This window comes from Bufo gargarizans, chromosome 3 (assembly GCF_014858855.1).
Source record: "Bufo gargarizans isolate SCDJY-AF-19 chromosome 3, ASM1485885v1, whole genome shotgun sequence".
Taxonomy (NCBI): domain Eukaryota; kingdom Metazoa; phylum Chordata; class Amphibia; order Anura; family Bufonidae; genus Bufo; species Bufo gargarizans.
Window position 1 is genome coordinate 560,320,670 of NC_058082.1, and position 15,820 is coordinate 560,336,489.

The 15,820-nt window shown below is 42.0% G+C and overlaps 1 protein-coding gene across 2 annotated transcripts in view; it reads right to left on the reverse strand.

Annotated features, from left to right (window-relative positions):
* PDZK1 (PDZ domain containing 1) overlaps positions 1-15,374 on the reverse strand; it is a 28,596-nt gene extending 13,222 nt beyond the window's left edge. The window contains exons 1-8 of one of the 2 annotated variants that reach the window (XM_044287440.1): positions 15,294-15,374; positions 13,788-13,999; positions 11,710-11,911; positions 11,108-11,244; positions 9,828-10,023; positions 2,815-3,011; positions 2,419-2,682; positions 532-1,176 (exon numbers count right to left, since the gene is read on the reverse strand). In XM_044287440.1, coding sequence (XP_044143375.1) covers positions 532-1,176; positions 2,419-2,682; positions 2,815-3,011; positions 9,828-10,023; positions 11,108-11,244; positions 11,710-11,911; positions 13,788-13,997 — 1,851 coding nt within the window. In that variant the 5' untranslated portion in view covers positions 13,998-13,999; positions 15,294-15,374. Of the gene's footprint in view, positions 1-531; positions 1,177-2,418; positions 2,683-2,814; positions 3,012-9,827; positions 10,024-11,107; positions 11,245-11,709; positions 11,912-13,787; positions 14,000-15,104; positions 15,130-15,293 lie in introns of those variants that run through there. The other variant, XM_044287441.1, reaches the window with a different exon arrangement.
* Between the last annotated feature and the right edge of the window lie 446 nt (positions 15,375-15,820).

The following is a 15,820-nucleotide window of genomic DNA, read 5'->3' on the forward strand; positions in this document are numbered from 1 at the left end:
AGTCTCCTCTGTAAGAGCAGTCACACTATGGAGTCTCCCTCGTAAGAGCAGTCACACTATGGAGTCTCCCCTGTAAGAGCAGTCACACTATAGAGTAGCCACGGTAAGAGCAGTCACACTATGGAGTCTTTAATATAAGAGCAGTCATACTATGGAGCTCTCTACTGTAAGAGCAGTTACACTATGGAGTCTCCTCTGTAAGAGCAGTCACACTATGGAGTCTCCCTCGTAAGAGCAGTCACACTATGGAGTCTCCCCTGTAAGAGCAGTCACACTATGGAGTAGCCACGGTAAGAGCAGTTACACTATGGAGTCTCCCCTGTAAGAGCAGTCACACTATGGAGTCTCCCCTGTAAGAGCAGTCACACTATGGAGTCTCCCCTGTAAGAGCAGTCACACTATGGAGTAGCCACTGTAAGAGCAGTTAAACTATGGAGTCTCTCTATACAACTATAATTCCTCTGGATCAAGGTTGGAAGACATTAGGCTCATCTAGATAGCCTATATTACTATTTTAATGTTGTATCTCACCTTTTCCACGGGCTCTGGAACTGATCTTGCTTTGCTTGGTGGAGTTTTCTGGTCAGAGTTTGCAGTAGGACTTTTTGTTTCAGATACTGGCTCAGTTTTATTAGGTGGAGTTTTCTGGTCGGAGTTTACAGGAGGAGGACTTTTTGTTTCAGATACTGGCTCAGTTTTATTAGGTGGATTTTTCTGGTCGGAGCTTACAGGAGGAGGACTTTTTGTTTCAGGTACAGGCTCAGCTTTGTTAGGTGGATTTTTCTGGTCGGAGCTTACAGGAGGAGGACTTTTTGTTTCAGATACAGGCTCAGCTTTGTTAGGTGGATTTTTCTGGTCGGAGCTTACAGGAGGAGGACTTTTTGTTTCAGATACCAGCTCAGTTTTGTTAGGTGAATTTTTCTGGTCGGAGCTAGCAGGAGGACTCTTTGATTCAGGTAGAGGGTCAGCCATCGATGATGTAATTTGTATTTTTTGTGCTTTAAAATGCTCATAACCCTCTTGTGAAACCACCAGTACTGTAATGCTTCCTCCTGCTTCTTTGATCTTCATTACAACATTTTCATACCCCTCCTTCTCCACGTTGACACCATTGACCTCCACCAAGAAGTCATCTTCTTTTATTCCAGCCACATCTGCAGGCCCACCCTTATTAACCTTTAAATAAAACCAAAATGGGTTCATTAAATTCTGAATATGAGGGACATCCATCTAGAATGCCAACTAAGTAAGAATGAGCAAATCGATTCCAAATTAGCTAAATTCGTTATGAATTTCACAAAAATGTGCCTGGCAAAAAAAAACTAAGATGTTCTGATTCCCTTCAGACGAATTGCGTAAAGCGGCAGCCAGTGCCCTTTTACTGTCCATGTTGGCGGGAAAAACCACAAGGGAGTAAAAAAGAAGGATGGTCACACTTGCTACAAGAGTTTGCAGACATAACCCACTGATATACTGTAATAGGGACACTATAAGAAAATTATAGTGAAAGAATAGGAGATAAATTTGGGAATTTAGGGTCTATTAAGGGGTGAGTCTGACACCATGCCTTGGAGCCAGGGGTCACAGCATCCCCCCTGCTCCTCCTCCTTGCAACCCCAGGGAAGCCTTTCAGTTTCATCCTCTCTGTCATCACTGCCCCCTCCTAGTGGGGTGCTTTCTTTTCATCAAAAATCTTTAGAGCCCCAGGAGACTAGAGGGTGTTACATGCCGATTTTCTGGGCACATAGAACAACTTAATTGTTGTAGAATCGATTCAGGTATGAATAAAAAAAATTCACAAAATTTGAAAAATCGGACATGAAACTAATTTCAAGTTATTTGTGCCTATCTAAAACAAACCCTAAGTAACCTAATAACGTAATAACTCCCTGTCCCAAATTGGATATCATCTTGACCAAGTAACTCATCGTTATTAACTCATCATCACCTAACTCATCGTTTATCAAGAAACGGTGGCTGGAGATGCAGCACTAAGCACAAATGAACAAGGGCAGAGTTCTGTCTGGAAGAAGCAGTCATGTTTTTGTATTAGCTGCAGTTGAGCGTATATAGCCAAAAATGCAGAGACTGTTGTCGATCTGAGCATTCAAACATTTGACAAGAAAATGGACAAGCTTTCCTAGACTTTGTAAAAGACATGCTAAGGCTACAAGATATCTGATTTACCAAACTGTCATGGACATGGAGTGAGAGGTTTCTGGCAAAAAACAAATGGCCACTAATGTTGTAAAAATAGGTGACCAACCTGGGAGAAGTTGTTTCCTTTAAACCACTGATCCTTCCCAATAAGTTAGCAATGAAACCCAAAATCATCACATAAGCTTAACTTCATGTTTCCACCAGCAGTAAGGCTCTATAGTCCTACTTGTGAGAAAACATCTTCTACAGTTCACTCACCTGCTTAATAAATTGTCCGGGGACATCTTTGATAGCATTCAGGTTAAAACCAAAACCTGAGCTGCCCTTTGTCAATTTACATAGTCTGGGCTTGTGTTTTGGGTCAAGAGAAGAGATGGTGGCTGCAGGTTGAGTAGTGGTTGGCTTGGCAGGTTGTGCTTCTGTTGGTTTTGCCTCTGGAGCAGGAGATGGCTTTACCGGTTGAGTTTCTGTTGGTTTTTGAGCCTTTGAAGCTTTCAGGTACAGAAATGGAGATATTCCAGCCTGGAACCACAAATTCAGAACATTACACATGATCACTGGAATCAGTTATGGCATGTTAATTTTACCTGGATTAGAATACCCTTTTATAGCCATCCTGGTAGTGTATCCACCTTTTCTATACTTGGCATTTACCTTGGCATAGATTTCATCTGTCACTTTGTTTGAGATCAGTAGGCTGGTCTTGTTGTTCCCCTTCTGGATGGCTTCCACCACCTGTTCATGCTCAAAGCTCTCCACAGATTCTCCATTTACAGCAACAATGCGGTCATAGTCTTTGAGGCCAGCCTTGTATGCTGAGCTTTTCTGATCAATATCCACAATTAAGTGACCTACAAGGAACATAGTAGTCATGATATAGCATGCTACACACCTTCTTTTATATGCAGTGCCTTGAAAAAGTATTTATACCCCTTGAACTTTTCCACATTTTTTCTCTTTACACCCACAAACTTAAATGTATTTTATTTTTTTTATTTTTTTGCGATAGACCAACAGAAAGTAGCAAGTATGTGTGAAGTGAAAAGAAAATGATACATGGTTTTCAAAAATTTTAATAAATAAAAATCTGGAAAGTGTGGCTCGCATTTGCATTCAGCCCCCTGTACTCTGATACCCCTAACTAAAATCCAGTGTGACTATTGTTATAATTAGGGATGAGCGAATCGACTTCAGATGAAACATCTGAAGTCGATTCGCATAAAACTTTGTTCTAATACTGTCCGTTTTGTTGTCCTGTTTTACCTCTTGCCCAGAAAAGCACAGATTGTCAAGACTCCATCCATCAGCCAATAATTATCTCCAGGTTGTGCACATTGGCGCCATACCTCATGTGAATTACAAATCAATTTTTTCCTTTTTGCATTATAAGTTCCAGTTTTGCAATGTTACAAGCCAGCTCCCAAAGAATAGACTCAAACGCGTACCTGAGCTCTTGGTCATTTATATTGTGACATTTTTTGCACTATATTTTTGCATTAAAATTCTAAGGTTCTGCAACGTTCAAGGACTTTAGCCCATTGTATGGACTCTGTTACGGGTACAACAATGTGACCTCTTATGCACTTTTTGAATAGACTTCGGACTTTATATGATTAGCCAGATAGTTAGCGACCCTTGCGTCTTTGCTCATACAGACTGCCTCTGAGGACACTGCATACTTATGGTCCTATTTCGCCTTGTGTTAGTTCAGAAAGTCTAGGCATTATATTGTATGATTTGCATATGCCCTTAACCTTGTTCTCTCCACAGACTTGGGAGGGAAAGGAGCCAGTATGTCATGTGTCTTTGGGATCATGTGCTGGTGTTACACAGGGAGGACCAAGTGGTAAAGTCACAAGCAGGACCAACATTGTAAAGGGTAACCTAAAGAAAAAAAATTGTTCCTAAGTGCCCTAAGGCACTGTGCACCATCTTAGAAAAAAAATGTGTAAAAGCTACCAGTTCAGACATCAAGGTGACGAAGTGTAAAGCATGATTAGACCTTGGTGCTGGAAGGGAATACAGGATGAAGACACCCTTCTGTTTGCGGGCTTTCATTGCGTAGTGGTGGGATTACAGAGTGAAAACACACCCATACTTTCTTTGGTATTAGTGGCCACAATATTCAAAAGAAAGCCAGGAATGATCGCTTTTTGCAGACCTTTTGGTTCTCTGGTTATTACCGAGAGAGGGAAAACTCAATAGACACCCTACTCATACGGGGAACCTAGTGGTAGCTGTTGCTATATCAGTTTATGTATGTCAGTAATAGAAAATAATCTCATGCAGCACTTTAACTGATGATGTAGGTTGGTGCGTCATGTCCCCCCCCTCCGCTCCTGCCATGCCGCATCGCACCTCTCTTTCTCCGTTTGTTGGATCTGCCCCTGAGCCCTAGACTGGTCCTGTGTGGCTGCCAAGCCTGCTGCCTGTGGGGGAGGCGATTTAACTGCTGCACGTGGAAAAGGAATAAGAGGGGAAAAAAACTGGAAAACAAGGAAAAAGAATAAGTGGAAATAAAGGATAGAAAAAATAAATAAAAATAATGGGTCCTAAACAAAATAGGCGTTCAGCGGACTACTCTATCTTAAAAACAGCCCAAAGACCTACGGAATTGTAAAAATTTTCCAGTTTCTGAAATCTCCAAAGGTCAATACAAGAGCAGGACAAAATGGGATTCCTGATTCAAATTTTAATAAAAATAATAATGCTGGACCTACAGTGGAAAAAACACTGGACGATTACTCCCAGACTGAGGGGTTGGAGAGGGTCGCTGAAAGTGATTCGTCCAATGTTGAATCTTTCCCTTTAAAATAAATATTGGCTGCTTTTAAAAAAAAACGCCGAGCTAATACATGATATCTCAATGCAGCTGGGGACAATCCAGTCGGATGTGGCTCTTATAAGGGACGATGTTTCAAAGATCCGCAACAGAGTTGTCACCATAGAAAAATCTGTGGAATTTTTGCAAAATGAAGTTAAAATGCTTAAAAATTAAACCCACACCCTAATTGCAGAGTTAGCACACAGTGAGAATATGGGTAATTTACCTTGGTTTAGATATTTTCCGATACGTTCGGCACTTTCTACCGTAAAGGAAAAAACACTATTGGAGATAGACACGTCTACATTTTTGAATGTTTTGTTGGGGAATTTGGACCAGAGGGTCAAGATTACCCAATTGTATAAATCTTTACTTAAGGTACTATATATTAATTCTATTTCACCAGGGCTTGGGGTGTTGATTGTCCAAGGATTCAATTAGATGGTTGGGGAAATATTTTTGCTAATTTAAGTTTAATATCTCACAATTTTATTCATGTACTGGTTCAATTTAACATTTTGCACATTTTGAGTTTATGTCACCCCGAAATGGGTAAATAAATGTCGATTAAGAGAGAGTTCTAATTGTCCATGGTGTGATGCACCTGGGGCTGATCACTTACATATGCTATGGTCTTGCACAGAACTAAAGGAATACTGGAATGCGATGAATAATTTTATTATCCACAAATTGAAACTAATGGTCCAATTTACTGTAGAATGTTATATACTGGGTGATCTTTCCTAGGTAAATTGTTGTAAATATAAAAATATTCTCCTAACCAGAATAATGTTTTTGGCGAGACTCTTGATTACCAGAGTTTGTTTTTTTCATGTAACATGTCAATTAATGGGTAAATCTGGTTAACAAGGTTAAAAAATATGAAAATATATTATATAAGCAAAGAAATATTGAGCTAAAATGGACTAAGATATGGGAGGCTTGGAGGTTTTAACCTTCCTTGCCTCCAGTCCCTCGCTTAGGCCCCTTTCACACGAGCGAGTATTCCGGACGGGTGGAATGCGTGATGCGAACGCATTGCGCCCGCACAGAATCTGGACCCATTCATTTCATTGGGTCTGTGTACATAAGTGTTGTTTTTCACGCATCACTTGTGCATTGCGAGAAAATCGCAGCATGTTCTATATTCAGCGATTTTCACGCAACGCAGGCCCCATAGAAGTGCATGGGGCTGCGTGAAAAACGCATCGCATCCGCAAGAAAGTGCGGATGCGATGCATTTATCACTGATAGTTGCTAAGACATAGTGTTTGTAAACTTTCAGTTTTTTATCACGAGCGTGAAAAACGCATCAATGCGCATTTCACCAACGCAATAAAAACGAAATAACTGAACGCGATCGCAAATAAAACTGAATGAACTTGCTTGAGAAATCGCGCAGTTTTCACTGAACGCATCCGCAACGCATCCGGACCTAATCCGGACACACTCGTCTGCAAGGGGCCTTATTCTTCCTACTTTTATAGTCTTTCTTTCCTTCCCCCCTCATGATTGGGTTGATAGAGGGATTGGAGACGCTTCGCAAGGGGAGGGAGGCTAGGGTGGGATTTAGTTGGTTAAGGGGAAGTAAAAGTGATAATAATTGTTGATTGCTACTTGTATGTGAAAATAATAATTGTTTTGTACTCTATTAAAAAATATAAAAAGTAATGAAAAATAAATGAATCATGGGACCCAAATACTATAGCATTTTTCCTAATAAAAATATCTCTAATACATTATATTTTTCTTAACCAGCCTTCTCCATAAAAGAGAGGACTCGTTCAAAGCACCACAAATTCAGTGTTTGTTTTTCCATTCCACAAATTATAGAACATGTTCTATTTTTGTCCTTATTATTAGGAGTAAGAACAATCCGGACTGTACATGGAAGGTATCCATATTTTGCAGGTTTGCTTTTTGCAGACCAAAATATGGACATGGCTGTGTGCGTGACGCCATAAATTAAGATTTCTAAACAGTAAAAAAAAAATAATAATAATCTCATGCAGCACTTTTCCTTGGTACCCTTAGAGCACATCCTAAGCACAAGCTGAGGGCGTCTTGTTTTAAGTAAGGGGTAATGTAATGCCCTAGAGTGGCATTACCACTTCTGCACCCTGCTACTATCTCTAATAGGCTAACAAAGTATAATCTTATGTATTTTGTTCAGATCCTATACAATGTGCATTTCTAATGTTTGTAACTGTTATGTTCATATTTAATGTGCCTGGTTCACCAGCAGGTGGCAGCAAACACGGCAGAGCTGTACTTAGAAGAGAACTTTCAATTCCATTCTAACCCACCTGGAGAGAAGTGGGCGAGTCCCACTTCCAGCAGTAAGGGTGGGGACCAGTGAGAGTTAGTCTAGCTTAACCCCTGCCAAGCCAGGGGTTAAGCCCAAGCCAGAGCAAGCCAGAGCATCCAGAGCACCATCAGCTCTGCTGGTCATTAAGGCCACAGCTTAAAGCCTCAGGAGCCAGGAGGAAAGTTCCCTGGCCTATTCTAGAGACAGTCCATACAGAAGAGAAGTTGCGGCAAACAAGAAGAAGCAAAGTTATACAGTCAGCCTGTCAGTACAGCAGAGCCAGATAGCAACAGATGTAGCAGAGATGAGTTTGCCTGCCAGAGTTTTAATGCTAAAGCCTGCTGGGACCAAGACAAAGTCTGTAAACCGTTTTGGAGAAAGTTTATACAAAGTAAAGCTGCTTTTCAACTGCATCTTAAGGTCTGGACTCAGGTTATTATTTTGTCCCTCAATTATTCCCCCCTTTTTGTTTGCTTCCGAACCAAAGCCTGGGGTCCAGCTGTATCCAGGTAGGAGCACTGTGACAGAAATGGACATTTTAGGCCGCAAGATACCACTTGGAATTTCCTATGTCAGGGTCACATCTTAAAGGGCCCTAGGGGGAGGCGGCCATTGCACATGCAACACTACTGTACCTCAGTTACTATCACTAACACTCAGAATCAAAAAATTGTAGGGTAGCTGCAGCTAACCCCAGTGTTCTCCTTGTGTCACACTCATTTGGTCCAAGGAAGCTGAGATATGAGATACTGTTATGCAAAGACCTCACAGATCTGGTGGTCACTAGAATTTTTCTTTAATCTGTCGAGTCAGGGTTTAAAAAAATAAATAATCAATTTTGACCCCTGAACTCTGCAGAGGTCATTGGCACGTGGCTCCTGTGCATAAGATAAAGATAGATTTCCTTTTATACCTGCCGACAAGCTCGTGCTGAAGCTTCATTTAAGGTTAGAAGTTGTGATATTATAAATGTATATCAGAAGATCACATCTCAGGACCTCCTGGAACTCCTGGCCCACCATGTCCAAAACTGACGCCAAACCCGTTTAGCACTCTGTGATTTTCATCTCGGGTCATAAAAAATTCTAAATTTGCAATCATTCAATTCCATTGAACTTTGTTTAGAATGTCAGTGATTTCCAGTGATGGGAATCTCTGGGCAGGGCAAATGGGGTTTAGGCACCAAGTAGAAAGCTGCAGCCCCTTTATTATGGAAATAAATGTTGGTCTCAGCTCATAAATTCCACCAATGTGATTTTTTGACATTACATTTCTTCTTTGAAGAGGTTCTTCAAATCTATTTTTAGGAAAATCTGATTACTACTACCGGCTGTAATGGGGGAGGATGTGATGTGATTCCTGCCAAGGTGTTTGGCCCCTTTAAGATCCAAATTTAAGCAGAGTTATCAATTCTTAGCAACCAGTCCATCTCAGATCATTTACAACTTGACTGGAAATAACACAACAGTCAAGGTGAGGTAAGGATAATTGGTAAAACTGAAACTCAATTTTCTATCTCCTACTGCTGTAGTAATCAGATTTTTGTGAAATAATAAAGGAGATGCTCTGTGTGTGATTCATGGACAGTGTTATGGGGCGGCGAATTGGGCAATTGGGGCCACCTGAGGATGAGACTCCCAGGAGTAACCCACATTTATTATTGACCCTTTCACTATCCTAGACCATCAGGGAATATAAAACCCATGGTCGTAAACCCCAATATATTCCTAGTCACCATGTCACAGTGACTTGAGTCTAAGAAGCCAAGATCTGGGGAGATGTTTGATGAGATCCTCACACACGATCACTGTTTTAGATAACTTTAGACCCATTTTTCATGTATAAGATCAATTCTAGATTCTTTATATAGGGAGGACCAGGATCTTATATTAGAAACTCTGGTTCGTTTACCTCTGTTATTCCTCCTAAAATAAATAAGCAAATTGACAACTGGGTGTTTCCATTCCCCTTGTCATGGGTGTGTGTCCATTTGCAATGACACAAATCCACTGGGTCGCTAAGAATTAGGCTTTGGGCTAAGCTGGGAACAGAGTCTAGAGGAATCCTTGTTATTCACCATTAACCCCCTATTCGGGGATCTGGACTATCCTAAAGGAAATCCCCAGGTCGCTACCCCGGGAGAAGTTTCCTTTGGCAGCAGCTAATGAGAACTGAGCAGGCAGAAGACATTGATGGACAGGGTTCAGGGTTCAGGGCAGAGTTCAGTAACCAAGCAGTAAGTCAGGCCGGGCAGAGGACAAGCTAGGTCAGATACCAAGAATACAGAACAAAAGAAAACCTTTGCAGCTCTTTTTTTTTATAAAAAAATAAAATAAAAAGAAATCTGAGGTGGCATGGACTGTCAGAATCAGGAGTACTGAGTAGGGTGGCCCAGGAACTGTGAGCGGACAGTAATAGGACCCCATCCAGAGTTGATGATCATGGTAGAATATAGTATGGTCGAGTTTAGTCATATAGTTCCAGGAAGAATAACATGCTCATGGGGAATACAAGTACTTGGGTTGTGGACATTACCTTTACGATTTTTCTCCTGCCTCAGAAAAAAGCCATAGCCGTCAGCCGCCTTTTCCAGATCCACGGTGCGCGGCGGGTTGGGCAGCAGATGTGGGGTCGCCTCGTGCGCTGTGATTTTTTTCTTTTCTTTGTGGTAATAATCATTGGTTTCTTTATCGGCAACCAGGAACATGACAGAATCCCCGGACTCCTTCACCTAAGGGAAACATGGAAGATGGCATAAATCAGTGCAACTTCCTAATACATTTCATACTTTAATATTCAAGATCTCTGCTTGCTGTGAGTAAATGAAAGCATTCATTGACTGGATAACATCCTGAGGATACCATGTATTATTTAAAGAAATAAAAAAAATCTTGTGTATTTTTGTTCAAATGAGACAGCATGTAACTTCCCAATATGCTGTTATTTTCAAAGCTGCAGGTATCACCCCCTGCTGTGTCCCCCAGTGAGTCATGCTGAATCATCAAAGCTTTCAAAACAACCTACAAACTTATGGGACTGCATGAACGCATCTGAAATGGGGCGATTCCTGCATTTTAATACAAATGTGCATGTTTTTTTTTGTCGGCAGAGAACCCTCTTAAGCCCAAAGTGAGCTGTAAAAATCTGTATTCAGTGGGCTCCCCCTAGTGGAGCCAGTAGGCTAGCACTATTACTGTGTTACAGCAGTGTCAGGCCCCATAGTGTGTCATTCATTAGTGTCTAGTGATGGGTACCATCAGATACCAGGGCCGGGCCCAGAAGCCACTGACGCTTCGGCACAGCCAGTAGCTACCTCCTTGTGCAATGAGCTTGCAGGGGAGTTGCTGTGAGGAAGATGGGAGCAGTAGTGAATATGCTAGTGGTAGTAGTGCTCATATTTCACAGTGGAAATCTCTTCCTCTGGCTCTGCCTGGGGCTGTGTAGTAACTGGAGGGCACACTCTTCCTTCCTTCCCTGAAGTTGGGGCTCCGGTGTTAGATGGGGCACCCTTCATGTTAGGGGTGGATGATGGAGTGAATAACCTGGCTGGTCGATTGTCACAGATGAGTTTATGGTAGGAGTGGTGCTCTGCTAAATTCAAACTCACTAACCAGGGGGCGTACCCAGTCCATCACCCTGGTAACCTAAGCATTCTTAACCCTATGTTGCCCATACACTGCTATGAATGTACATCATGCATAGAAAGACAAGTATAACACCAATAGTTCTGAACATTTAACCCGGCAAACATTATGTTACACTAGTTAACCCTTTGCAGTGCCTCGCTGGGGTACTGCATGTGGATATGATCTCACCTGCTTAACTAGATCATCATAGCTGAGAAATTCGACATTCTTGCCATTTAATTCAATTATACGGTCTCCTTGTTTGACACCGGCTTTAACCGCCACGCCATCAGCGGCCAGCGCATCCAGGTAAAATCCCTTAGTCCCTAAAGGCCGAGATATTGGGAAAAGAAATGCGCCAATTTCATCAATAAAGCTTAATGTCTCCCTATTTTCAAGACTCCACTTTGCTGTCAATGAATGGAAACATGGTCATCTACACACAGAATCTGAAAATCACGGGAAACTAATCGGCAGCTCTGAAACAATGTAACGAGCTGTGCCCCTCTGAAGGAAGGACACAGCTAACTCGTGAATTTCAAGGTCTCTTCTTGCTGTCACTGAATGGAAACTTTCACTGTTTGCATTCAGTGGCACTGATATAGGCCCAGTAGTGAGACTAGTTTTAGGTCCCACCCAATGCCTTATGTCTAGTATGGAGTTGAATGGAGATGAACCGCAGTACCGGACATAACCTGTACACATGGGTGGCGCTGTTTTTGAAAGAAAGCAATAATTTTTTACAAATCCTGGATGACCCCTTTAAGGTGGGGCATTTTTTGACTCCTTACCTTTTTGTGTCTTCAAGGAGAATCCAAAAGAACCTTTGTCTTTCACCAAATAGCAAAGTCTTGGCTTTGGTGACACAGCTTCCCCCGGAGGTGCTTTATTCTCAGACAGATTCTCTTGATTTTTCTTGGAATTTAAATAAGAAACTTCATCCAGAACCGTCAGAGTCACCGACGTCCCACTGGCCTGAATCATCTCCACCACCTGCGAATGGCCAAGAAGACCACATTCATGAAGCTTCTAGGCTTGCCGCCATGTTGGGCTACTTATTCTCTAGTCACATCCAAAGCACCATTCTGAATCTAACGTGCAAGTGGCAGAATTCAGGTGTCGCTTTGGATGCGACTGGAGGAAAAAAATACATGAAACAACGTAAAGTAAGAAAAGCAACACCACTCAATGTTATAGGTTAAAAAACGTCCAAGGCGATTTTAAAATTAATCTTTAAGGGGGTGGGGCTTGTTTTTTGCAGCCACGGATTCACAGCAACACATGTGCCATGGGTTCAAGTAAGGAGAACCTTCCGGTGATATTCGCAACCTCAGACCACCGCCAATTCCAAAGGACTCTTGGTACTGCTTAGAGATTTCTCACACAAAAAAACATTACTCAACATACGACCAAAGATAGGACCTCACTTATCTTTTGTGGAGCGGAGGCGCGGATCAGAAGTCCACGGAAGCACCACAAAGCACTTCTGTAGGCTTCTGATCCGTGCCTCTGCACCGCAAAAAGATAGAACATGTTGCGTATGTTTCAGTTCATGGACCCATTCAGGTCAATGGGTCTGTATCCGAAAACGGAGTGCACATGACCGGTGCACCGCCATTTGTGGTCCGCAGCACGGGCACTGAGCCAGTACGGTTGTGTGCATGAGCCCCTATACAATGAAGATCATCTCATCATGCATGGAAGTATCTATTATAGGCATTTTGTGATTCCCCATATTCTTTAACAAAAAATTTAAGTGTCTCCATAAAAAAAAAGTGAAATAGTTCAATCCATGTCTTTCCCCAAAAGTTGTCCTCATTTTAACATTAAAAATGACTCGCCTGCCATCTGAAGGACTTTTTTAACCTTCACCCATAAATTAAACCAAAGTTCTACAAGTGAAATTTTTTTAAAATCTTTTTTTATTTTTTTAACTGACCACGCCTCAACACCTACAGAAAATAGAGAGGCACCACCTAGTGCTCTTCATCATATATGGAATCAAATTGTTTCCACCTCACCATTTATTTCAGTTGTCCTGCCCAGAAATAGGGCCTAAAATATGGTATTGCCAAACCTCCATCTTGTTCCTCACATGAATATTTGCCTTCTTGCCTCTCCAAACTAGTTCCCTTACCAGGCTCTCCAATAATATCTTCTCCCCCAACTAAATTGGACTATTGCACAAAAAGTCTGGGCTAGAACAACTATGTTTATGAGATTTATCCTATCAACCACAGACAATGGAACCTTAAAAGGGCACCTGTCAGCAGGATCAACACTATTAAACCCATCATACTGTCTGATAGTGTTGATCCTGCTGATTAAAATGATACCTGTCTTGTGAAAATCGGTTGTGACGCTCCTGAGAATAAAGGCTTTTACTATTTATGTACATGAGATCTACAGAGCAGTGAGGGGTGTGGCCAGCAGAGATGCATTGAGTGGTTAGACTCCTCCCCTCGGTGAACTGAAACTCACTTTGCTTACAGAATAAAAGTATTTTTTATCAGGAACGCGACAACTGATTTTCACAAGACAGGTATCATTTTAATCGGCAGGATCAGCCCTGCAAGGCAATATGACTTGTTCAATAGGGTTGATCCATAGCTTTAAATGAGTTTGTTAACTCATGAACTGGAAAAGGGAAAGACTGTCAGTAACAAATCTAATGTACATGGAAAAAGCTTACGTAATCACCTGTGATGTGTAGGGAGAAAGTAAAGAGCAACTGGATTATTAATGAGAATAGACAAGGGAGTGAAAAAGCTAAGGTTGTGCTGGTTGTACTGGTTATAATGGTTTTGTTAACTTTATATAATTCTAAAAAGAACATTTAAAAAATAAAGTCAAGAAAAGTCTCTGGTACCTTAGTATGTTCTGTGTCATCCACATTGACCCCATTGACCTTCAGGACGCGGTCTCCATCTTTTAACCCAGCTTTATCTGCGGAGCTTCCACTTTCCACCGACCGGATGAGGTGACCGAGCACATCCTTCTCAATGCGTAAGAAAAATCCATAGCCTTTTCCATCCTGCTTGGTTATTGAGCATTCACGGGCCTTGGCGTTCAGGTCCATGTCTGCAGCAGAAGATATAACATATTCTATGGTGATTATGGACTGTGGGCATCGGGGGCATCCAGGACAAAGCAAGTATAGGTCTAAGGCCTCAGGCATACGACCGTATCAGTTTTGCGGTCAACGGATCACAGATCTGCAGAATATGAATGCGGTCCGTGTGCTGACCCACATTTTATGGACATTTTCTAACTTTTTGCGGAATACACACACATGGATGAACCTGTGCTCTCCGCATTCATAAGTCAGTTCTGCAAAAAGATAGAGGATCTCCTATACTTGGCCACAAAATGCGGATGCAACTTGGCCAGTTTCCGTATTTTCCGGATCCACAATTTGTGGACCACAAAATACATACAGTCGTGTGCATGAAGCCTTATGGTCATTCTCTACTTAGTTGTAACCAGTATGACCATCATTACATCTAGAGAGGTCCTATCCTGCCCTCTCGATAAAACCAAAATTGCCACTTTTGTAGCCCCCGATGGTTTCCATCCCTTTTCAGTCCTCCTGGTTACACAGAGTCCATAGGTCATAATGCACTTGGGCTGTATTCAGAGGGCGCTGCCAAATTTTTGCTATTTTTTGCTGTCAGCAGGACCCCGCCAAATAGTACTCTGTATCTCAGCTTCCTGGACTTCTCTTAATGTGATATGGGGTGGGAGTTCTTAAAGGGATGTTTCAACCTTAGACATATATGGCATATCTACTGGATATATCATACAATAAGTGCCTGAGCTTTGGAACCTGAATCCATATCCAGAATGGAGGTTTCCTAAACCCAACTGATGAGGCAACCACCCTGTCAAGGTCTCAAATGAATGGATAGGAGGCTGCGTACCATGCTTGGCCGTTTCTATGACTCCCATAGAAGATAATGGAGAGAGCATAGGACATGCGCGGACATCTGTCCATTCATTCTCCTGGATGTGATTGCCTCCTTACCAGCTGGGACAGGAGATAGGTGCAGGTCCAGGAGGTGGGACCCATATCTATCTAATAAGGTGGGGGATACCCCTTTAATTGCAATCAAAAGGTAATTATTTTAGGTTTGTCTGAAGTTTTCTATTGAGGTAGGACATGAAAAAGCAATAGAGAAGTCTTTACCATCCAAAAAACATCCCAAAATCCATGAAGAACATAGATGTTCTTCTGCCTGTATGTAGGACAGAGATGTTTCCACAGCCTGAGCAGCAGCAGAATGGCTGGTGCAGATTGTCCTCCTCTATAAAGTCCTATATATATGGCCACAAATCAGTATATATTCTGTCCACACACACATGTAGGGAGACTTACCTGTCAGATGTGGCTGGGGAGGTAGGCTCGCTGTCCTCTCGCTGAGGATGAAGTCTTGCCTCGACTTGGCACTGATCAGCTGGACTTTGGTTGGGCAAAGGTTGAATTAAAAGATGATCTATTTAACTCTGCATTAGTGGATAACCAGGAGCGTTATCTCCGGTCTACCACTTCTGCTCTCAGCGCAGGACACAAAAAAAAAAATATATATATATATTACAGCGTAAAAAAATGAAAATAATTACAACCTGCAATGCTTGGAGCAGAGTCGGGCCGGCTCATGAGTGAGGGGCTCCTCCTAAAAACCCCTCCTGGTGAAGCGCACGCAAAACACGTTTATTCTAGTATATGCCAAGTCCAATGAGTCCAATATGACACTTGGGGTACAGGATAATGACACTGACACTTGGGGTACAGGATAATGACACTGACACTCGGGGTACAGGATAATGACACTAACACTTGGGGTACAGGATAATGACACTGACACTTGGGGTACAGGATAATGACACTGACACTTGGGGTGC